The sequence below is a fragment of the Sitophilus oryzae genome, unplaced genomic scaffold (assembly GCF_002938485.1).
Source record: "Sitophilus oryzae breed Bouriz unplaced genomic scaffold, Soryzae_2.0 scaffold_684_pilon_pilon, whole genome shotgun sequence".
Classification (NCBI taxonomy): domain Eukaryota; kingdom Metazoa; phylum Arthropoda; class Insecta; order Coleoptera; family Curculionidae; genus Sitophilus; species Sitophilus oryzae.
In genome coordinates this window covers 2,981,135-3,007,301 of record NW_022147289.1, presented here as the reverse complement: position 1 = coordinate 3,007,301, position 26,167 = coordinate 2,981,135, and the positions used below count along the sequence as shown (strand labels likewise).

The window sequence follows — 26,167 nt, the reverse complement described above, 5'->3', positions numbered from 1 at the left end:
AGTATTAATTTTTGTCATTTCAACGCCTATGCATAAAAGTAAAGCACTTTTACCACTAAGCAAAAAAGTACAAAAATATATTATTAAACTGATATTAAGCGTCAATTTCAACGAGTGTACAAATTGTTACTCGATTACTTACAAGGTACCTATTACTTTTTATATTATTTGCAACGTTTGAAATTGATTAAAAAATGATTTGTAATGTTTGTATAAAAATGTACTTTTGTGTCTCCCTGTTTACGCTAGTCCGTCAAACGTACAACCTCGTCAAAAATGGTATAATTTTTACTTCTTACACAATACTTGACAATACACTATTGTTCGGAAATAGTCTTAAGTCGAGAATGAAATTAGTATTATCTATTGTCAAAGTATAAAATACTCACACTCTGAGAGTACTGCAGAGTACTGCTGGTCGAAATGTCGGTAGAAATTTGGAAAGAACTAGAAAATAAATTGATGAAGGCAGTAGTTATCTTGATCAATATACAGCTGTTTCAAAAAGATATACAACAGCATATTTTCTGACAACGATTTGAAGATATAGTCTAAAATCAAAAGAACTTTTTTCTGCACTAGAGGTTGCGAATGAAAAGTGAAAAGTATTCGAACAGCGTTTTTTGTCACTTGTACATAAATTTCAAAATAAATCCAAGCCCTTTCGAAGTGTAATGAATTCACACGAAATTACTTCAAAAATCGGTCCAACATTTTAATTGATGAATAGATATGTAGTAGATATATGTTATTTTTTATATAGTTTTATAACATTTACAGTTATTTTTCGATTTATAGTAAAGTTTTCAAAAAGTTGATTTTTTTATTTAAATCACTTGATTAAAATTAAAAAAATCACTTGATTTAATCAAGTGATTATTCAATTTAATCAAGTGATATTCAATCCGTTTGCCAAAAATTATCGCAACATCGCCATATTTTGAAAGAGAAAGCGGTAGTAATGGCCCTTTATGTCCCTTTTTGTTGATGTAAAGAATAACTGTTTATAATTTATTTTTATTTCCTAAAATATTTTGATTAAAAGAAAATATATAAAAGTGGGCAACTCTGTACCGGTCAAACTCAATCACGTGACTAAAAGTTTATTTGGCATGAACAGTATTATGCCATTTAATTTCGAACGAAAAAAAAAACGGCCTCAAAGACGGCTGGGGAATAACAACCGATGATAATTTTGGCAAGGTCAAGCCCTAGACGTCATTTAGGCCCGTACACTTCTTTATTTTTTAATGATGCGTAGTGCCAGTTGCCCTTAAGAAGGTTTTAATTTATTTTTATATTTTTAAAATTCTTAAAATCTTAAAAAACGAGCTTTCCATTTTATTTTATATTTTCCTGGTGCCAATTTTGGATCACCCTGTACAGGGTGGCTCGAATTCGACGCTCATCATCAGGATTTCGGAAACCATAGAGATACAGGATCGGTTAAATGGAGGCAAAGTTGCGCAATTTGATGTTCAATAAAATGCCGTACCTATTGCATTTTTATTTTTTATTTTTTTTGCATAAAATATTCTGGTGATGGAATTTTCTGTACGAAACGTCGGCAAATATCAAAGTGACTATATATATAGTGTTTTAAGAGTGATGAAAGGATTTAATTAAATTGAAAAAAAATCAGGTCCGTATTTAAAAAAATCAAGTTGATAATGGTCGCCAGAAGCCGAAACGTCAGAGTCAATAAATATTTAATCACACAGAGTTTAGTTCAGAAAAAGTGGCCATAAAAATGTGTTTTTCATTTTAAGTTATTTTAACAAATAAAGCCAGGAAACAATAGAAAACAAAATTGAAAATCCCGTTGTTTTTTCGAATATATTTGGAAGTATTCGGAATTTTTCAAAATGCAATACGGCATTTTATTTGAGCATCAAATTGTGCAACTTTGCCTCCATTTAACCGATCCTGTATCTCTTACGGTTTCAAAAATCTCAATGATGAGCGTCGAATTCGAGCCACCCTGTACACACCTGATATAATTATTTATTTAAGTAGATGTTTCTTTTTTAAACTTCAAGTTTTATCAATATACTGTCGGAGTATCCTGTAATAGATCAATTCCAAATAAATAAAATTAATAAGCAACTTCCTAGACATCGTTTTTATTGAGATCACTTAATATAAGTTTATTAAATGATCCATAATTATTATTAATAAGTACGATTTTGTTTTATTCTTTTCTGAATATCAATTGAAATTATCTTCTCTCGGAAGTTTATATCGATTAAAATATGTTATTTCTTGTAAATTCAGAATAAATTATTTCGTTAAATAAATAATAATAAAAATGTATTAACGTAGCAAATAATTATAAGTATCAGATAAAGTTAAAAATACTCTGTATAAAAGATATTAGCAGAAACTTAAATAAAACTACTAAATCAAGAAGGAATGAATACACACATACTCTTATGTATTTTGCATGCATCCAAGTAACAAGGCTGCTTATAGTAAGAGGAATATTTTACAGAGAACAAGAACATTACTGTGTGTGTTTTTCCTGGTCTTCTTTATTTGCAATGAGTAAAAAAGAAGTACGAAGAGTCGTGGTGAAACATGGGCGTTCTATGTAGGATAATGGACCATTAAAGTGATGCTTCGAGTCTTCGAGAGGATGTATTGTTTTAAAGAAGATGTAGGTACGTGTGTATTTTAAGAAGAACGTATAAATATGGTTGTAGGTACTTCTGTAATACCGTAATAAATAAGACTAAAATACAGAAAAGTTTATATTATTTATCATCGCAAATTCAAATGATTATTTCTTTTTGATGCTATCTCAGTAGTAGTACCGAGACTAGTACCACAGATTAGGTATCCTATAGGTATACAGATAAAAATCTTGCCCCTAATTCGTGGTACGAAAATTGTTTTTTATGACGATGAGCAAACGAGTAAATGTGCTAGTAGGTACTAATTGACAGTTCAGTTCAGGTTCAGGCACGCTTATAGTTTATTGTAATAATTGATGTCTACTACAAATCAGTGACATATGACATACTAGAAACTAGATATTATAGAATAGAAATTCAGCGGAAAAGAATGAAAAATAGCATATTTATATCTAAAAGGTATTGAGATATATTTATAGAAAATACTTGAATAATATGTAAGCGAAAATATAGAGAACAAATGCAACAACTCTCACATCGAATCCTAGATCATTCTGCAAATAAAAACAAATTATTTACTTCACAGTGTGAGTCTATAAGTGCAAATATCTAGTAGATTTCTATAAAATAAATATTATTTTCCTTTGCTGTTTTTTATATAATTTCAAAATAAGTGTTTTACTTTAAAAGTAAAAAAATGATTGTTTTCTTAAATTTTGAGAACCACTCGATTTTTTTATTTTTCTATATTTAATCTGCTGCTTAGATTTTGTAGTCTTTAATTAAATATTTAAAAATTTGATAATTTTTTTTTGAAAAATACAAAATTTTTATCATTTTTTAGCCGACCATACCAACAGAAACTAGAAAAACAAAAATACTGTGGCACCCGAGAATCTGGCCATTAGTTATTGGTGGGGGTTGGGGGGTTGGTAAGGCGGTATGGGAGCCGCCTTACCAACCCCCCAACCCCCACCAATAACTAATGGCCAGATTCTCGGGTGCCACAGTATTTTTGTTTTTCTAGTTTCTGTTGGTATGGTCGGCTAAAAAATGATAAAAATTTTGTATTTTTCAAAAAAAAATTATCAAATTTTTAAATATTTAATTAAAGACTACAAAATCTAAGCAGCAGATTAAGGTGGGGGATTAATTAGGGGTTAAAAATTTTAAAAAATCGTAACTCCAAAATGATAGTAGCTAGCGAAACGCGGTTTTCAATTTAAGATTAGGAATAATATTTGCAACAAAATTTGTAATAACAAGAAAATCAGTCAAAGTTGCAGTTTTTGAGATAAAAAAAAATTGGAAAAATTCATTTACTTTGAAACTAAAAGAACTGATGCCTACCAACTTTTTATTAACATATTTTAGTATGGGCGGTATACCTACGTGCCTCCCGGCGCCAATTTTTTTATGTAATATATTTAGCTCACTAGATTTGTCAATAAAAAATTTACTTTCCAAAATTTGCCGCTTATTTAAAGCTCTCTCAAAATTCTGAAATCGAAAATCGACTTTTCTAAATTCAGCCTGCTAAAATTTGTAATGTTGTTTTCTTATATACAGGGTGTATCAAAACTAATTCTTGTATTTTTCTTCGCTATTTCAAACGCAACACCCTGTATTTTGTATCACAAAAGAACGAAACCTTTTGTTTATTTTTTTTGATTTATTAAGCATTTCCTGTGGTTCAAATCGATATTAACCAAAAAATTAAAAACTTGTCTTACACTCTTTTCTAATAGTAGACGTATTGTCACTAAAATTGAGACTTAGTTGAAGGCGTTTTACTTAATGTCTCAAATAATTTTTCACTTTGCAATTTAGATTTTCCTTTTTTGATTTAATGTTTTGTATTTATGCCATATTCAAAATGTTAAAGTAGACGGTAATTACAATTAATTACTTAATTTAATTAGAATTGATAGAATTGCATGACTATATCAAATTTTATTTATTTTGAATGTGAATCAGAAAAAAATCACGCAAAAATTTAGAGAAACCCAGGATTTTCTTTAATATTCAGTTAAGGTACTTTTAAAAAATTATTTTTTTAATCCATAAGCATTCAAAACGTTTCAAATTATTTTATATAAAAACTTTACCCCCCGTAAATATAAAAAAATATATAAAAACCAGCAGGACATTACATTCAAAGTTACTACCCTATTCTACACTTAAGGCACACCAAAAATCAAAATATAGCTACAAAAAATATACAACTTAACTCTGATCAAAAAATTGTGCGAATATACAGGGTGAGTCTTAAATAAGTGCAAATATTTTCAGGGCTGGTAGATCTCGATAAAAGAAACATATTTTCTCTTTATCGTTTTTCACATAAATCCGAGATATAACCGAGTTCATCATGATATTAAAGAATATATCAAAGAATATTCTTCAATATTCAGTTAAAAAATATTACTTAAGAAATTATTACATTCAGAACTTTTTTAGAACATTCAGTACAAATTTGATTTTATCTTATAAATACTTTACCTCCAAAAATATATTAAAAACACTAACCAAAAAAACAGCAGAACACTACATTCAACGTCACTACCGTATTTTACACTTGACGCGCACCAAAAATCAAATAAAATATATAAAAAATTTGATTAACCAAAAAACAGTGCGGGCACGTAAAATTTTTTTTCACGATCTATTCCCGTAAATCCCTAAACCAGTGGCGGCGAAGCGCGTTCTTGCCGTGGCGGCCGGTATCGAACTGAATCGGATCATCGGATCTCATTGTGCCGGGCGGTACTGTGTCCCTGCAGCCGAAGCAGCGCAGCATCGCGGTCCATTCATCCAAGCAGGGATGTCCGGTATCGCGTGCCGCTGGACCGTGTTGCAGGAATCACCTCCATATCTGCAAATTCGAATTAAAGAAGTTGATTTTATTTAGGGTTCAGTACCGGGAAGCATTTTTACGGATCCTATGTCGTTTTAGAACCGAGGTTCTAGTTTCGCATAGGAAATTATGCAGTTTCCGATATTACAAACAGTATGCGGTTTTGGCATTACTCATACGAATCAGTCAAAAGTCAAAATATGTACAGGGTGTCCCATTTTGGTTGAAATCATACGGTATCTCCGTTATTCGTGAAGATAGAAGGGTGCCGTTTGCACAAACCTATGCCACTTTTTTGTCAAACGGAAGATACCGTAAACAAAATTTTCATAGCCCCCTTCGTTTCTGAGCTACAGGGTCTTTTTGAAAATTTTGCAGTTTAGGACACCCCCTGTATATCTGTTATTGTTAAAGGTATTGAGACGGTGAAAACTGTTTATTGTAGAACTTTTTACGTAGAATACAGTGGCATAGTCTGTTATTCTATGAAAAAAAATATTTTTAAAGATATGAACTAAAGTTATGTTTTCTTAAATGAAACACCCTGTATATTTATAAATTATATGACCTGGATTGCCATAAGCTTCTCAAAAATATATATAGGATCCTATATCTCCTACGCGAAGCAAAGGGCTTCAGTGAAAGCTCTCCATCGGGTTTTGTTTTTGGCAGTTGTTTTTGCTTCCTTCCATGTTGACCCTACTTGTTGATACTCATCCAGTATGGAACGTTTCCATGTTTGAGCAGGTCGTCCTTGCTTTCTTTTTCCTTGGGGATTCCACTCCAACGCTGATCTCGCTATATTACTATCAGGTTTCCGCAAAGTGTGACCTATCCAACCCCATTTTCTTTTGCGGATTTCAATGCCTACTTCTTGTTGGTTTGTAAGATGAAGCAGGTCGGTGTTACGTATAGTGTCTAGCCAAAAGATTTTAAGTATATTCCGCAAGCAGCGATTGATAAACACCTGTGGACGGTTGATGGATATTTTTGTAAGTAAACTCTGTTACATTCTCGACATGTTTGATTCCTACATTGAATGGAGTGTTGTTGTTTGTATTAATGCGCATTGACTTTGTTTTGTCGATGTTTATGCTTAATCCTACTTTGTCTGCTTCTGTTTTTAGACGTCTGAGCATCATTTCCATGTCTTTGAAGGATTGCGTTGTGAGACAGATATCATCAGCATAATCAAGATCCGTCAGATGCGATGTCAGAGTCCATTGTACTCCCCTAATGTTTGCTGGGGCTTTAGTCAAAACGCTGTCGAGCACGATATTAAATAGAAGCGGCGATAATGTGCAACCCTGCTTTACTCCTGTCTCTAAGTTAAAACTGTCGCTGGTTCTACCGTTGTGCAGCACATTGCATTCTGTGTTTCTGTAGAGTTCCTTGATTATATTAATTAGTTTCCCCGAACACCTTTTTCTTTTAGGGTTTTCCATACCATCGCATGGGGGATACTGTCAAAAGCTTTGACGAAATCTATGAATAATAAGAATAAAGGTGACCTAAATTCTATTGACTGCTCTATGATAATGCGCAATGTGTTAATATGGTCAATGCACGAGTGGTTCGATCGGAAACCAGCTTGGTTCTCTCTCGGAGTAGGCTCTATATAGGAGTTTAACCTTAAATGAACTATAGAGGATATTATCTTGTGAATGGTGTTTAACAAAACAATACCTCTCCAGTTGTCACAGTTAGTGGTATCTCCTTTTTTAGGGAGTTTAATAATGAGACCCTGTTTCCATTCATCTGGGATGATGTTAGATACCCAAGCTCGTGTAATTAGAGGATGCAGTATGTCTGCTGCTGTGCTAGGATCTGCTTTGAGGAGGTCTGCAGGGACGCTATCGGGGCCGGCTGCTTTATGTTCTTAAGTGTTTTAATAGCCTTTTGTATTTCTGTTTTCGTTGGCGTGTCGCAGTTGATAGGCATTTCGATTGTTGGCTTCGGTTCCTCGTTGTCGAAATTTTGTTCACTTATTGGTCCAAGCAGGTTGCTGAAGTGTTCTTTCCATCTGTTAAGCTGTTCTTCAGAGGATGTTAGTGGTCTGCCGTCTTTGCTTTTAATAACTGTATTGAAGTTACTACGTTGTCCACTCAGGTGTTTTGTTATTTTGTACAGTTCCCTCATATTGCGTTGTTCTGTGGCTTTTTGTGCCTCGTTTGCTAGTTGTTCATGCCAAGCTTGTTTGTCCTTTCTGGCTGATCTCTTAACTGCTCTATACGATACTTGATATTGTTGTTGTAAAGTAGTTTTGGTCTCGTGAGTTGAAGTTGTATTTATTCTTTGTTTTATCTGAGCTCTTTGTTCTATTAAGTTTTTTACTTTTTTACTTTGTTCTCTTAAGTCGTCGCTAAGCCATTCTTTGCTTTTTATGCGTTTTGTGCCTAATGTCGCTTCAGCAACGGTTTTAAACAAGTCTGCTGCCTCGTTCCACGAAGCTACGTTAGTATTCTCCCTTTGTTGTTTGAGCTTGTTCTTAAATTTCTGGAGTTCGTTAGGTTTTCTAAGCTGTTCGATGTTATATTTCGGTCTTTTGGCAAAATTTTTATCTATCTTTTTTAAAAGTTTAATTCTCAGTTGACCCACCACTAGAAAATGATCGCTTGCAATGTCTGCCCCGCGTCTGCTTCTGACATCCAGTAATGAGCTCCTCCATCTTTTTGAGATCAGTATATGGTCTATCTGATTTTCTGTTCGCATGTCTGGGGAAACCCAGGTTACTTTGTGAGCAGTTTTATGCGGGAAGTTTAAAAAAATATATAACACTCTATAACAACTATATTTATTTTCACTATTTAATGCAATATTTAAAGAAATATATTAGAAAATCATATTTATTAGCAGGCCATGATTGATAATAAAAGAAACTAAAGAATTATTAAAAGTATAGTGTTATCTGTCTCTTGTTTTATTTTGAGAACCACTAATTAATTCTTTTATATATTAGGGAAACTTAACTCTCTATCGCTATTTGTAAATCTTGGAGGCTATAGTATCGGAACTTCTAAATATTCCTTTTGTTTATTTACGTCAAATATACTTTCAGCCAAGATGGGGCTCCTCCTCACAACTTAACTTACAACAAAAATATTAGAATTTTGTTAAATTATTATTTCTCAAACCAATGAATTGGAACCAATGTACCCATATGATGGCCTCCCTGATTCCCGAATTTCTCCGTTCTCGATTTCTGATTTTGGAGATTTTTGAAATATGAAATATATCGTGGCAACTATAACAATGTCGAACACCGGGAAAATGCTTTAATAATGTAAGGTTTTAGATAGTTGCAAACCCATCCCATTATAATAAATTCCGTTATAAAGAAGAGAAAAATATATTCAGTAAGTAAGTACCATTTTGATTTTTTCTTATTTTTATCACGGTCTACTAATAAGAAAATGATATATTTTAAATATTGCAGTAAATAATGAAAATAAATATAGAGTGATATATATTTTTGAGAAGCTTATGGCAAGACAGATCATATGATTCATAAATATACGGGGTGTTCCATTTGAAAAACATAACTTTAGTTCATATTTTCAAAAATATTTTTTTTGTAGTAAAACAGACTGCGCCAATGTATTCTACGTAAAAAGTTCTACAAGAATCAGTTTTTACCTTCTCGATAGCATCCATAATAGCGGAGATACAGGGACTGTCCCAAATTTTCAAAAAGACCCTGTAGCTCAGAAACGAAGAGGGCTATGAAAATTTTGTATACGGCATCTTCCGTTTGACAAAAAAGTGGCACAGGTTTGTGCAAACCGTACCCTTCTGTCTTCACGAATGACGGAGATACCCTATGATTTCAACTAAAATGGGACACCCTGTACACCATAGACTTAAAATATTTTATTTTAAGTCTATGGCGCACACAGATTTAAAATAATCTTAGATATATTTAATGATTTAATATGATATTGATATTAGGTGATTTAAAGCTAACTGTGTTGATCAGAAAAAGATCTTAGGTGTGTAACTTTTTACTCTGATTAATAATATTTGTAACCTTTAATGTACGGATAATAATTAATGTAGGACGTAAATGTAAATATTACTATTTTAGCTTTTGAAAAATGATGTAAGAGTAGATATCAGGGTGTCCCATAATTAATGGTGCACAATAAAACTGCAGATTCATTGGGTCAAAATATTAAAATTTAAGCAAACTTACCTTAGTACAAAAGTTTTATTTTTATTTTTGTTTTTTTTTCTGTTTAACTTTCTAAATAATTTTTATTTGTTGATGAAATTTTGTACAAGGGGGTTCTTTGATATAAAAAATTCAAATTTTATCTTATCTTAATGTAACTCTTATCTTAATGTAACTCTTATCTTAACGTAACTCTTATTATTGATTTCTATCATTCAAACACTTCTAAATTTTTTGTAGTGCCCTGTATAATATTTTTACTGAAAAAAATTAATTTATTAATAATTTTTACGTAAAAAAGGTATACTTGTTAAAATTCGCCACGTGCAACCGTTTTCGAAATATTTGGATTTGAAATAATCGATGCATGCAATTTTCAATGGTAAAATGATATGCTTTTTTCCAAAATCTAAATTTTAAGGAATATTGTTCAAAAAATGTATTTTATGGTTGGTTCTAAAGTTAATCGTGCTATTTTTATTATTCTCTATGGATATTTTAAAAAGTATATTTTTTAAATTTCAATTTGGAAGAAAGTATAATATTTTACATTTTACCATTGAAAATTGCAATTGATTATTTCATATCCAAATATGTCGAAAACGCTACAAGCGTTCAAACCTAGCGACTTTTAACAAGTGTACCTTTTTTAGGTAAAAATGTTTAAAAAATGAATTTTTTTCACTAAAAATATTATACAGTGCACTACAAAAATGTTAGAAGTGTTTTAATGATAGGAACCATATGTAGGTGGCGCCCCCTACAAATAAGAGTTAAATTAAGATAAAATTTAAATTTCTTATATAAAAAACCCCCTCGTACAAAATTTCATCCAAAAATCAAAATTATTAGCAAAGTTTGGTTAAATCCTAATATTTTAACCCAACGAATATGCAATTTTGTTGTGCACCATTAATTATGGGACACCCTATATAAATATACTGTATTGTTTTTGAAGCTTTTCTCTGATTTTTTACATCGGATATGGAATATTTCAAGTTCATGTAAAATAATAATAATAAATATCACGCACTAAATCTACTTTAAACTCACACTCTCACTATCTTGTTTAATGTCCTTTAGAATTGGGAAAAAATAAAAGTTTCTTAACACCTTGTATATTAATACAGGGTGTTTCATTTAAAAAATACACCTTGTATATTAATACAGGGTGTTTCATTTAAAAAATACAACTTTGTTATTTTTTATTTATTTGGTACACTGTATCTTCGTTTAGCTAAAATTCTTCGTGTCGTATGTGGTGAACAACCCTGTATAAGTTATTAATTAGTCTAGTAGTTGTTGAATAAAATGTGTTAAGGAACAATGACAATATTGTACTTTTAAGCTGCTTGTGCAATACAACTGTTGATAAAAAATATATCAAATTAATTAGGTTATGTTATCAATCGTTCTCGCAGCTATATGGGTGGGATTAAATCAATACAATTAATATAGGTTTCAAAGAAATAAATTATATTTGTTCAAAATATCCTTTCATTAATTTACTGGTATCATAAAAGATTTCTTTTTCTTAATAGTACATTCACACTAAAGTGTTAAGGTCGATTTCCATATAACGTCTTACCTGTTGGAGGAAATCATTCAAGAATCATGGGAATAGAAAGAAGTAGCTAAAATTGTCAATAAAGTGTGTGGTGACAACTATGAATTTCTAAAAAATCTGCCATGAGTTTTGATCGCGTTTAAATCATCAGTTTTATGAATGGGAGCTCCTTTAAGGTTCATTTAACAACCTTTTTGCTATTTTTAAACTATTTTTTAAACTTATTTTTTATACTACCTATACAGGGTGTCTCATTTTCGTGTGTTTTACAGGGTATCTCGCTTACGGGTAGAGATACAAAGATGCGGTTTTCACATCACTGTGCTACTTTTGTATGAAAGTAAAGATGCTACACACAGATTTGTCCTAGCCCTCTTAGTTCCTGAAATACAGGGCCAAATTTAAAATGTTGCATTTTTCGACCCCCTTCATATCTCGGTTATTTTATAACTAATCGAAAAGGTGAAAACTGAGCCCAAGAGACATTTTCACGTAGAATCCAGTGGCCTAACTAGTTTTTCGTTAGAAGCTGTCATTCTCGAAATATGTCCTGTAAAACACACGAAAATGGGATACCCTGTACACGCTCCTTTCACCAGTAAAAGAATTATTAACCTTTTTTTCATTTTAGCATAAAATTTTCACAATACAAGCATTTTGGACAGCATCCCCCCATCAGCTAATCTGTCTTTTATACATATTATTATGTATGGGAATAAGCATTATTATCTGTCAAAAATATTGTCTAAAAATATCGTTTATATAAATTCCAGGATCAGACACACATTAATAATCATTATTGCAAATTTAAGTTGAATGGGACTGCTAATATGTTTACGTCCAAGTTCGATTGCCAAACAATGAAAAATTGCACTTACAGCAACGAGGACGAGCATTCATATTAATTGAAAATAATGAGACTGTTGACTTCTCATTTTTGTTTATTAAGAACATTTAAATTTCCACGATTTTGTTTATGTTATAGCCAATTTAGAAATAAATAATTAATGGAATATATTAAACGATTTATTAACTAATACATTTAAATGCAAAAAAAAACGCAACGGAGAAATTTTTGGTCAAGTTTAAAGTGTTATATTTTTGTTATATTTAGTCCTATTTTCATGAACTCTTTAGCAAGCTGTTTATAATTATATCCACTTTAATTCGTAAAGTCACCTTTTTATAAACTTTAGTTTTTGGCATATTATGCTGGGTTAATCGAGGGGTTGTTTTTTACCTTTTAATTTCCTCTGTAAATTTTTCTAAAATATAATTTTACGGTCAGAACCATGAATCCTGAGCATTTTGTTTTTTCATTCATGTCAATACATGTTTTGGTTAATATTTAAGAGCGAAATGAACTAATAACGATCAATTTGCAATTTACAATCATTTTTTTTAATTATCATTACTTTTTGAGGTAATTTTTTAATATGACGAGAGGGTTTTGGTGACTATTGTCATAACGACATATTACACTGCATTGGATACTCTATACTAGATTTAAAAAAAAACGTTTAAGACTAATGATACAGTCGTGGTTTTAATAAACATTAATAACGATAACAGAACTAACGATATTAAAGAATACATCTGTAATACTCAAGTATCCAAGCGGAAAAAAATTGTAAAAATACCCTAATACTAGGTATTGCCGCCCTTGAGAACTTGTTCAGACTGACATTGAGGCTGTAATATATCATATTGGCGTTATGTTTTCCCATTCTTCTTTAAGGACCAAGTAAAGTTCAGTTAATGAAGTACTGTTGATGAGGGTACTACTTCGCGACCACCAACCCTCCTGCCAAGCAGGGTCTATTCTTCATCTGGTCGGACCCTAAGGCACAAGCAAAAATTCGGGCTCTTTTTCCAATAAAATTCAAAAATTCAAGAAATTAAGTTGAATTCAAGAAATTACGTTGTAAAAATGGATATTTTACAATCTTTAATGCCCCCCCCCCCCAGACCACCGGGCCCAAGGCCCGGGCCTTATGAGCCTGGTATGAGCCTTATGAGCCTCGTATTATTATTACGATTATGGTAAAATAGGCCCTGCTGCCAAGCATTTCCCAAACGCCGAACATGACGGGCAGTTCATAGTAGTATACAGGGTGTCCCAGAAATAAGTGCAAATATTTTAAGGGGTGGTAGATCTCTATAAAAGAAACATATTTTCTCTTTATCGCTTTTCAAATAAGTCCAAAATAACGGAGTTATTTTACTTTTAAAATTTCCAAAAAAAAAATATTTTTTGCTAAAATTTTGAGAACCGCTGGATCTTTTCTGGATTTTCTTTCTTGTAAATTTAATCTACTACCTATGTTGCCATATTATCAAGAAATTATGTTTTTTAACAAAAAACTAAAAAAAAATCCAAAAAATTCCGAATTTTAATTTTTTTCGTGAAAATAAACTCATAGGCGTGTTTCTGGGGTTGAATTATACTACCAGTTAAAATACTTACACTTATTTCTAGGACACCCTGTATAGTTCACAATAATCACCAAAGCCACCTTGTCACATTGAAATATAATTTCAAAATAGAAATGATAATTGAAAAAATTGCAAATTGTTGGTGGCAAGCTCATTTCGCTCTTAAAAATTAACCAAGGCATGTATTGACATGATCCAAAAAACAAAATGCTCAGGAGACATGGCTCTCACCGTAAAATTATATTTTAGCAAAATATAAAGAAGAAATTATTGCACAAGGTGTCTTAAAGTTAAGGTAAAAAAACAACCCCTCGATTAACCCTGTATTATATGCCAAATACTAAACTTTATAAAAAACTGAGTTTACGAATAAAAGGTGATATAATTATATACAGTTTGCTAAAAAATTCGCGAAAATAAGGCTAAAAATAACAAAAATATAATACTTTAAGGACAAGAAAGAAATAGTGAGGGAAATGTATAAAAAAGAAGGAAAAGATTAAACGGCTCAGCCCTCAACAACTCGCAACCGTATACACCAGTGTACACCAGTGCAGACACGCACACTCACACAAACACACCTATACTAGTGTACACTGATGTTACTGCCTTCAGGCCTCATCAGTACGGTAAGGAATCAGGAAGTGATGAAACCGATCCCAAAACACAAAAAAGAACAGGAAGCAAACGATGCAACGGGCACCGTTTGCAGCCCAGGAGATGGAAAAAATGATGGAGAAACGAAGATCAATGATGGAGATTAAAAGGAGCAAACGGGAGCCTAAAGCCCCGTTTGCTATCCTGGTGCCTCGTTGCATCGTTTGCTTCCTGATTTTTTTGTGTTTTGGGATTGGTCTCATCGCTTACGGAGATTAATAGGAGCAAACGGGAACCTAAAGCCCCGTTTGCGGTCCTGGTACCTCGTTGCATCGTTTGCTTCCTGGTTTTTTTGTGTTTTGGGACCGGTTTCATCGCTTATGGGATTAAAAGGAGCAAACGGGAGCCTAAAGCCCCGTTTGCTATCCTGGTGCCTCGTTGCATCGTTTGCTTCCTGATTTTTTTGTGTTTTGGGATCGGTCTCATCGCTTACGGAGATTAATAGGAGCAAACGGGAACCTAAAGCCCCGTTTGCGGTCCTGGTACCTCGTTGCATCGTTTGCTTCCTGGTTTTTTTGTGTTTTGGGACCGGTTTCATCGCTTATGCGATTAAAAGGAGCAAACGGGAGCCTAAAGCCCCGTTTGCTGTCCTGGTGCCTGGTTGCATCGTTTGCTTCCTGATTTTTTTGTGTTTTGGGATCGGTCTCATCGCTTACGGAGATTAATAGGAGCAAACGGGAGCCTAAAGCCCCGTTTGCTATCCTGGTGCCTCGTTGCATCGTTTGCTTCCTGATTTTTTTGTGTTTTGGGATCGGTCTCATCGCTTACGGAGATTAATAGGAGCAAACGGGAACCTAAAGCCCCGTTTGCGGTCCTGGTACCTCGTTGCATCGTTTGCTTCCTGTTTTTTTTTGTGTTTTGGGACCGGTTTCATCGCTTATGGGATTAAAAGGAGCAAACGGAAGCCTAAAGCCCCGTTTGCTATCCTGGTGCCTCGTTGCATCGTTTGCTTCCTGATTTTTTTGTGTTTTGGGATCGGTCTCATCGCTTCCGGAGATTAATAGGAGCAAACGGGAACCTAAAGCCCCGTTTGCGGTCCTGGTACCTCGTTGCATCGTTTGCTTCCTGGTTTTTATGTGTGTTTGGGATCGGTTTCATCGCTTCCTGATTCCTTATGGTACTGATGAGGCCTGAAGGCAGTGTAATATCAGTGTACACTAGTATAGGTGTGTTTGTGTGAGTGTGTTTAGTGTCTGCACTGGTGTATACGGCATTTTTGCATCTGAGTGTATAATATAAGAAAAATAATAAATAAACATATCTTTAGATATAATGGATATCGATGTTATAATATGCAAGATATAAATTAAAGGAACTAGGAAGATGCGCTTTGGACAGCGCAAAAGTAATTTTAATCATTGCCAGCTGAGCTTGTACGAGATATATTCAAGTTCAGAGTAACAAAAACGTAGAAATATCATTAAGGTAGTTATTCTCAACCAATTAAATCAACATCCTTTCCACATTTACTATCATACTTAAGAACAAAGACAAACGCTGTTTACACCAGCCCTATCACATGTGAATAAGGTACCTACCAGCATTAATTTACCATGAAAGTGTTGGTTAGGTTAGGTTGTTCAATCTAGAGTGTGTTAAAAGGACTAATTTTTAATTAAGGAGCCTTGGAAAAATAGTTTTGATCGACTAATGTTTTTAGTGTCTTGTCCTGGCCGGTTAAAAGATGCCCAAATCGTATTTTTAATCATATCTCAATTTTTTCAAATGGAACGAGGATGGCTCATTAGCATATTTGGAAAAAGCATTTTTTTACGAATTATTTGGTATCACACACTTGGTATTTCGAGTCAAATTGAACAATGAACTGCATGTTACAATTTCAAATACGCCATATGCGCAAATGTCAAAAGTTGACATATGCTATGTCATTCTGTTCAGAGTGTCATTTTCTATCGAATAAAGTAGAAACATACCGAAGGTACCATTTAATAATCAAAAGTTGTAGTAATTTCCGGTGAAACAGGAAGTGGCCAAAAACAATTGAATTCGTCAATCATTCCTAATTTATGTCATATACTAAAATACCAAATCTTTTTTTTTTTATCTGAAAAAATAAAAAAGTACATATAGGGGTGAGCCACTTTTGAGACGCACGCGGTATACAGGGTGTTTCAAAGAACATGTGCCATTTCTCGTGGGGAGATTCCTCTTTTAAAAATAAGAGTTATTTTTCATATCTTCTTCACTTTTTTCGATTTTTTATAATTCTCTTCCGAAAGCTTTTAGCGATTCAAATGAAATTTTGAAGGTAAAAGTTACTATAAGTGGGACATATTTTAATGCTAAAAAGTGTCTTAAAATAACTAAGTACCTTAATAAGCTTTTATCACTCTGAGTTTTTACAGACGCAGATGTACGTGCAAGTGATTTACACATTTGCCGCTTCTTTAGTTCGTCCGAAGATGAAAGAAACGAAACAAAAAAGTGTAAATTGCACGAACAAGTACCGCATTTAAGGTACTATTAATTATGTCAAGAGGTTGAAATTTATTTACTAGAGTTTCGGTGTAATTGGAAAGAATGTGAGAATAAAAATACGGGAACAGGCCATGTACACGTGCGGTACTTTTTATAAACAATGTCTAAGACGTTTGTATTTTGTGTAGCGGTGTTTTGTAAGCCTTTTTACGTGTACAATCAAGCCAAGTACCATGCTATTAAAGGGTTTGTAGTGTGAGAAGCTTTACGTGTATTAAACCATATTAATCATGTAAAATTAATAGGTATTCTAATAATTTTTGTAATATTTAAGTTAATATTATATTAAATTATACAGGGTGGTCCGAATTGTATTCCGGAAACTTCGAAAAATAAGTAAAAAAGTTCGTATAAATTAAGTCCTAAAATTCTTAGTTTGGGAGATACAGGGTGTAGAAATTTCATTTTTATTTCGATTTTTTCCAAATAATTTCTGAAGTAACGTCAATATTTGGATGAAAAATGGTGTCTGGGAGTTCTTTGGCATGAGAAATTTGATTTTGATGTCAATACGACTCCTACTTGTAGAGGGCGCCACCTACAAATTTTTTAACTGGTTTGAAGTGTAATAACTTTTCGTCCGTACCTGTATAAAACTACTGAGTGAAAAAATCTACTTTAACGAGACTTTTTACATAAAAAAGGTCTCTTGGTAAAAATCGATACGAGTAATGGTTCTCGAGATATTTGGAATAGAAATTATCAATACCTGTCATCATTGGCATAAATTAAATATGTTGACTAAATACCGTATGATCGAGAAAAAACGGCGTCAGGGATGGCTATGGAATGAAGATCGCTGTCATTTTATATGGGAAATGTCATCGATGTTCATTTCCCAGCCAACTCATACGGTAGTTATTAGACTGAAAACATAAATTTGAAATGTTTTTGTGACAAAAGTTCAACAAAAATTGTTTTATCATCATTTGGTTTTTGTGCCAAAAGTTCATCAAAAATTTATGATTAACTTAAAAAAATAAAAAGTTTCCAAATTTTATCGTTTCAGTCAAATAACTATCTACTTAACATGATTATTTTTTGTCAATAATGGCATGTATTGACTATTACTATTCTAAATATCTTGAGAAGGGTTGCTCGTAGTGATTTTTACCAAGAGACATTTTTTACGTAAAAAATCATGGAAATGTATATTTTAGTATTGAAAATACTTCTGGCCGCGTTTATATGGGACCCATCTTTGAAAAAACGACATGCTAGAGCCGAAATGGGTTCAATAACCTGCCTGTCAACACGTCGATAGTTTAGCCGTTAGGAATATGGAATAGGGCAAGGCCGTTCGAAGGCCGAAATGAGGTAGAGGTCGTAAATAAAATTATCTATAATGTTAAAGTAGGCTTCGAAGTGTTGAAAATTAATTAAAATGTGTTAGGTTTAAGATATTGGTGAGTACTTTTTGAGTTTTAAGTCAAGTATGTAGTATGAAGAAATATTATGTGATTTATTCGATTGTATAAGCCGTGACGCTAATAGGGTGTGTGTTATATTTCATGAATATTTCATTTTATTTTGTTCGTTTCCGACGATAAGTACGTGTTAAATAAAAAAACCAAAAATAAAAGTAAGAAGTGTTGGGTATGTTAAAATAAACCGAAAAACCTGTGTATTGGAAAATGAAAGTGTGTTTCAATTAATGATACAAGAATTACAAACAAGGGTTATCTTTAAAAAAACAAGTGAAAAATAAAAAAGGTAAGTACCTACTTAGTGAGGTAGTGGAGCTTTTTTACTACTCGTATATGTATAATAATAAAGTATAGGTGCGTTTTTTTTTATCGCGGGTCATAAGATTTTACATGCCAAATTTTCAGTCCCATCTTAGAGCTTCTTCTATTGCAGTGATAGGGCTGAAATTTATAACAGGTTTAGGAAAACTACCATTTCAGCAAAAAGATTTTTTTTTTAATTTTTAAAAATCTTTTTTTTTTTGATAGAAAATTTATATTTTTCTGTACCCTGTAATCTTTGTCTATTTACTTTAAAACATTTAGAGGGAACGTAATGTCTTATTCTATGTCAAAAAATAATAATTTTGATTTTTCTATGGGACCTAAGGTTATTGCTCTTCTGTGATGAGAACTGATGGCAATTTCTATATATTTCTAGAACAACAATTAATTAATTATTATTATTTTGTTTGAGTTAGTGATAAATTAGTATGACATTAAGTTCTCTGTGAAGTGAACTCTGTTCTAAAGTGAAGGGACAAAGATTACAGGGTGTAAAAATGTATATAGTTTCTATCATAAAGTTGAAGTAGGAACCATCAATATATCGGCTTCCATAAAAACACATAAATTCGCTAGTCGAACTTATTAAATTTACCTGTATATTATTTATTTCTGTTAAAGATGAAAATGTGAATGAGCAACAAATCCAAAAACAAAGTAACCAATTATACAGAGTATAACAAAAGTCTGGAACGCATTGAACATCTGACGAATTACCCATCCAATTTTCTAAAAAATTGATTCAAGTTCGAAATGACGACGAATTGTGTGAGTGATATCCGCGACGGCGACGCCGACGTTACCAAGTCTACAGTTTTTCAGCGGCACACAGAGGACCAGCGGACCCTATTTTATGGAAAAATTATTTTGCTCATAGATATTATTTAGTATTATTTATTATGAATTAGTGTTAAAATCACACAAAATCAATACAAAATGTGAAAAAATTAACAATTATTAGCCCATAAGAAATGGTTTATACAGGGTGTTACAATATTAACGCACTTATGTAAAATCATATTTTCGCAGATTCAGGTTAAAGGCACACCTTAACTAGTTTCCAAAAACGTATGAGCCTAGAAGCATCAAAAATGAGAACATTTTTTTGCGAACGGATCTTTGAGATATTAATCAAAAAGGTCTATTAGAAAACACCTTGACAACCTGTATCTTTAAAATTATACATTCCCGGACACATGTTTATATCAACTTTTTACCTTAAAAAGACTCAAAGAATCACCTTTTGAAGTTTGACCAGATACTTAATTAACACCCTGTATTTAAAAATGGCTAGCTAGTGATTTAGGAAGCTATGTTTATTTTAATGTGAAAAAAATGCTTTTCTTAAAAAATAAACCCATAATACAAATACTATACACTAATATAATAATATATGCTTTAATAATTGCTTTAATATGCTTTAATAATTGAAAAATGGACAGGAGCAGTTAAAATCACTTCATAGAATATACCAAATATGCAAAAAAATCCAATAAAAAAAGACAAAGGGCACATTAAAATCTGCATTAGGTATATGAAATCAAACTATACCTAAACGGCTAATAAAATAATAGTGACAAGACTAAATAAAAGTGATATGACGCCGACATCAATAACGCGATGAGCAGTTTTTAATAATTATTAAAAACTAATATAACGAAATAAAAACGAATAATTATAATTATTCCGAGTTATTATTACATACTTGTCTTACAATAATTATTGTAATATAGTAGCATTCCTTCAAATAAATTTTTATTTAAATATTGTTAATACAGTCATATTAATGATTATAGCCCGTATGATTTCTAAAATAAAAATCAAGCGTGTTTTTATCAGAATTATTAAATGATTAAGTAGAAATAGTTAGTATTTATTAACTTCGTAAGTGTTATATTTTAATATAATTATGGATTTAATTAAATAATTATCTTAAGCTTAAATTATGGTAAACTTGTATGAGTTCCAATCATTTATATTTAAAATCCTAGGGAAGACAATATAGATTTTAGGCAGGAGAACTCAAGGGAAGGACTGTGTATTAGTAGTATTAAAACTTTACAATTTTTTTACTTGCCATTTTTCTTGTCCTTCACGTTGCACTTTGACTCTTTGTTGTGTCACACACAATCTGAATTTCGGATATGATGCAGAACTGATAAATTGGACCAAATATATTAATTGCAAGGTTAACTTTGCAAATACTTAATACATGCCATAATTTTAAAAAATTTGACGTGAGATTACTTCATAATTCTTGGAAGTCTTGAAAGATAAAGATTTGAATTATTATGGGTCTGTTTTCTTTAAGAAGCTAACAAATTAATAATTAAAATATTTCAAAAACTCAACTATCAAAATATAATGGTAGCAAAGTATGGATAGGTATAATGTTCTATATTAATTGGACATACTGAATGTAAACTAGGTACAGTTGCTGCAATCGATAATATATTTTGCTGCTTATTTTCATCATAACAAAATTCGTTATGATGAAACCATCAATACCTACTCATATTCTGCGCACCTATGTATCTTAAATCTCATAATGATGCTTAAAAATACATAGGTACATACTATGAGTAGTGGTTGTAACGGTTTTTTATTAGGTATGATGAAAAGAAGCTGCAAACTAAATTATCGTTGGAGTCAACTATATTTTAATTTATTTTTATCTACATAACTATGCACGGGTTCAAAATATGCTTATATTGTGAGGCAAATCAATTCGAGTATAAATTAACACTTGCATTCCAAGTATCTTCTTGGTCTACCGGCACCCCATTCACCCTTATTCCATCATTTTTATAAAAAAAATATATTATGATCTTTTAATTTTTATTGTGAAAATTGGTGACAAGTAATTTTTTTGTACGGCGAATCCATAAATTTACACCTTAAGTTCGAATATTAGTTAAACCTAGGAATACCCAGGTAATAACCCGAAATATGCAAAAGAGGGAGTGAGTTTATGTTAGATTAGAATTAGGTTGTTGGTTTTGCATTAATAAAAATATAGACCTAATATAAACTTAATCTAAACTGACCCCCGTTTTGCATATTTCGGGGACCATAGTCTCGTGACCGTGATCGTAACCATTCACGAATCCGCACACGTTCATCTCCATCATTAATATTTTCCTCACTAAATTCTTAACTTTTACAAAAAGCCATCACGATAAAAATCAAATATCAAAATTATTTAACGTTGCGAACGTTATATGGTTCACTTGTTCACTATACGTATCTGGAATATATTTGTGAATGGCGATTAGCGATACGTTTACGTTAGACTGCCGGAATGCTGACGTCACGAATGTCAAATTGCTTTCCAAACAAGGTTTAGTTCTTTTATATTTATATTGGGCTCTTCCAAATGACGTCACAAGTTAATATAAAATGTAAAAAAACAGGTGATTGCCGACAACCGCCGACTTGTGTTTGGTATTTTCAATACGCCTATGATGGTTGCGCATGTTGCAAAATCTGTGAATTTTTTCACTTAGTAGTTTTATACAGGTACGGACGAAAAGTTATTATCCATCAAAACAGGTTAAACACATGTAGGTGGCGCCCCCGACAAATAGGAGTCATATTGACATCAAAATCAAATTTGTCGTGTCAAAAAAGTCTCAGACCCCAATTTTTATCCAAATATTGACGTTACTTCAGGAATTATTTAGAAAAAATCGATATAAAAATGAAACTTCTACACCCTGTATCTCCGAAACTAAGCACTTTAGGACATACATTTATACGAACTTTTTTACTTAATTTTATCAACAGAACATGCTGCCGAAGTTTCCGGAATACAGTTCGGACCACCCTGTATACAGGGTGGCGCACCTCATTCGCCTCGGTTGATTATACGAAAACGGAGAGATAGAGAAACAACAATTTTTATGGGTATATACGGGAAGGCAATGTGCACAATTTAAAATTATTTTGAAATATACAGGGCGTTTCAGAACTAAGATACATACCAAAGTTATATTTTTTCTTACCCGGTATTTTATGTCATTTTTGGATTCTTGGGCCCAAAAAAAGACATTTATTACAAGGCTTAAATATGTTTAAAATCTTTGGTTCTTGAGATATTTAAAGATATTTTAAAATGCATGCTACAATAGAAGAGATTATTAACACCCTGTACGTTACTTTTCGGAATTAATTCTTGTGCTGAGTTTATAGGTAGACAAATAAACTTTACTGAAATATGTTATTGCTTCCTTAAATTTATACAGGGGTACCAAAAATTGCTGATCTATTTTAAGGATTTATTTTTTATAAAAACTTTGTTATTTCAAATGGAACCTCCTGTATTTTTTAAAATAAATCAAAGCAGATTGAAATGCTCTTTCAAACTATATTACGGTTTCCTATACCTATCTAACTCAGATTTTGAATAAAAAGGTATTTTTAAATAAAATGGCAATCAAGATGGCTGGTGTCACCATGGCAATTTTCTAGTGAGTGACCGTTAGTAACTATTCCGGTATAGTTTATGGACATTATTATTTAAAATTTATAAGAGTTTACTTAAATAGTTTAATAAGTAAGTATTAATTATTTTATCATAAAAAATAGAGCAGTATCTGCTGGCGGAACGAATGGATGGACATGTTACTAGTGATTTTATTTTGTGAGGAAAATTGCTTCTTGGCCCCAAGGGCTTATGCTCAAAGATATCCTAATAGGAATTCTCTTGAGTTTTTTCTTGAAGATTTTTAACCAAAATTTTTCTTGACAGATGATAATCAAAGGCCAAAATGACATTCCCCGCAAATTTTGAAGTATAATTAGTGGAAAAGTCAGAAGTTTGTTATCTTTTTCCACTAATTGAAAATTACTACCACTAATTATGACGTTCTCAATGCTTACATTAAAAATAGGTAAACAAACTTCTACTCTAATTGAAACCACTAATTTATTCCAGTAATTGCGAGGTTCTGAATGAAGCCTTAGTCTATATAATTTAAATAATACAGTATATTTTTTCTAATTCCTTGTAAACTTTGTATTCTGATTTATCTACATTTTAAGTTGAACATTCCAAGTAAACCAGTATATATCAACCCTACACAACACACTTAATACTTTCTCCTTTTGTCAAATACCAGCGTACCACCTTTCACTCTCTGCGACAATAGCGCAAGGGATAAAATGCGTGTTCCGCCCCCAACTAATTATGTTTATCCCGTTTCAGACGTGATCCAGTCGCCTACCCGGTAATTAGTGATTCATTTCGGGGAACAGGACGTTCGGATGACAAAGAGGGTGGTTAAATAGGGGTGAGACATATTTATTGTTAATACGAACGACGAATAAAAGCGTTTCTGGGCTTTTACCTGTAGTTTTTACGGTCTATGTATGCATTGTCTGGAATTAGAATAATGGTAATATTAAGGGGCGTTTAGACTCTTAGATAATTTGCGCAATTTGGGCTGTGCAAGCCAAACTGTACTATACTCCTTTTTTTTTCTCAGGTAAGATTTCGACAGACAATAACAGAAGAAAAGCAGATGACATCCCATACCAATCTATTTATTTTACTAAAAAAAGTTTCTAATATTTTTTAAGTTAACTATGGATGGGTTTAAATATGAATCCGTCATGCGTCGTCTCTTGTGTTTTTAACCAGTTTTACTCCCAAGTAGCATTTTCACGACTTTCGACCACATGTTTACTAAACACAACGTTGTATTAGTTACAAAAAATAGTTAGCTCTCCACCTTGGATATTAAAATAAATTTAAACGTTTTTATAACGTTGTGCCGACGTTGGACTAGTACTGCAGCAAAGTAGAAGCTTCTGCGACGTCGAATAAACGTTGTCTTGTAATCTTTTTTGCTTAAGTGATCTTTATGTGATTCGGACAACGTAGTTACAACGTTGGACAATATAGAGTTTTCCGACGTCAGTTTCAGGACCTATTCCAACGTTATGCAAACGTCGTCTGTTTTACTAATTCCAACGTTGTTTAGATTTCCTTATTCTTACGTTGGTAGGACGTCGAGTCACTACCTTTTTGCAACTGTATTGAACCATAACCTTAAATCTTAAATTTTCATTTCATTGTTCTGTTCAGTCAGACAGTTCAGTGCTGTTTTTGTTTTTATAAAAAAAAAACTTAATTAAAATGGGACATAAGAAAGGTACACATAAAACTAAATTTAAATATACATCGACATATATTACCGACACTTCCTCGTTTATTTAGATTATAGAGGGCGGCACAAGCTAGACTCTAGAATGACTAAATTAGGCAATCTTGCGACTAGTATACTACCTGTTAAGGCCGAACTGCGACTTTATTAGTCCAGTATGCGACTACTCGAACTACTCCATCTTAATCTCCAAAACAACAAAGTTAAAGCCGCCATGTTGTTAAATAAGAAAATGTTTCGTTCTTAAAATAGCAATTCCTGCTTTTTGAATACATTAACTTGAAATATTTGACCCTAAAAAATACGCGGAAACAATTTTTTCGAATGCGAATAAATTATTCTCATTTTACTAAAAAAAAAATTCAAGAAAATTTTTAAAACTTCTTTAATTTCAAGGCCCATTAGTATTTTTTAAAGTAGAAACAATACATTTATCAATAAAGTTGTTTGCGTTTAACTTTTTACCTTGGGTAACGAGTTACAGAGTCGGTTAAAGTGTTTCAATAATTATGATCTTCAAACATCCTCCACACTTAAATACTTTTGTTTTGTTTTCCTTCACTGCCATCTGACATATGTCTCTAACTAAATTATAAATATAATATTTTTACTATAATTATCCCAATTTAGGATAAAACGCGACTTAGACGCCATATTAGTTTTGTATTTCTGTGAATTAGGTTTTTAAACAACGTTGCAGTGTGTGCTAAATTAGGCTTCTAGCCAACGTCGGTATCCAACGTCGTTTCGACCCAAAAATTATTCTCCAAACTAGTGCAGACTAGGGTTGGCACGAGGTTGTGCCGACGTTGCGCCCCGACGTTTGGTCGCGTGACACAACGTTGTCCCGACGTCCAAATGCTGCTTGGGCTGGTTTATTTCAAAAATGACAGATCATATTTCAATTTTATTGGTTTGATGGAACCATGAACGACAAACGGACGTCGCCACATACAGGTATTTTAACATTTTAGCTTGCCAAAATTATCAAATAGGGTTTTTCGGTTTTATATAAAACTTGATGCTAAATTAATCGTCCTTTTTTTGCTAATTTAAAGAAAAATACTCTTTTATAAAACGAATTCAAATTGGTCGACAAAATCTAGGGGATGATGGCGTCGGATTTTTCCAAATCACATTTTGGTTCAAGTCACATATAAGCTTGACTGGTACAAAAGAACGTTGAAAGATATTACAGTCAGAATCTTCCTCGCAACTAAACTTTTGTTTAAATTGTGACTGATGGGATCCGTCACATCCCCATTTACATATCAAAACTAGATTTGTATATTCTTGTTCACTTAGCAATTCCCAAACGTCCCCAAGATAAGTGAGTAATCGTAAAACTGTCTGATCCATTAGATCTTGTAATCTAATTTCAGCACAAGTTTCGGTTACCCTAAATGCACTTTTATTTGGGTAACAATCT

The 26,167-nt window shown here is 32.3% G+C and overlaps 2 protein-coding genes across 3 annotated transcripts in view; both read right to left on the bottom strand.

The window, feature by feature from the left end:
* Positions 1-5,368, bottom strand: part of LOC115888137 — a 188,070-nt gene extending 182,702 nt beyond the window's left edge. The window contains exon 1 of one of the 2 annotated variants that reach the window (XM_030907726.1): positions 5,136-5,368. The gene's annotated coding sequence lies outside the window, so the exon portion shown is untranslated. The remainder of the gene's footprint in view (positions 1-5,135) is intronic. The other variant, XM_030907727.1, reaches the window with a different exon arrangement.
* A 1,913-nt stretch (positions 5,369-7,281) lies between these two features.
* On the bottom strand, positions 7,282-8,202 carry LOC115888127. The gene has a single exon (XM_030907712.1). It carries the CDS (start codon positions 8,200-8,202, stop codon positions 7,282-7,284), a length of 921 nt encoding a protein of 306 aa, XP_030763572.1.
* Positions 8,203-26,167: the final 17,965 nt, after the last annotated feature.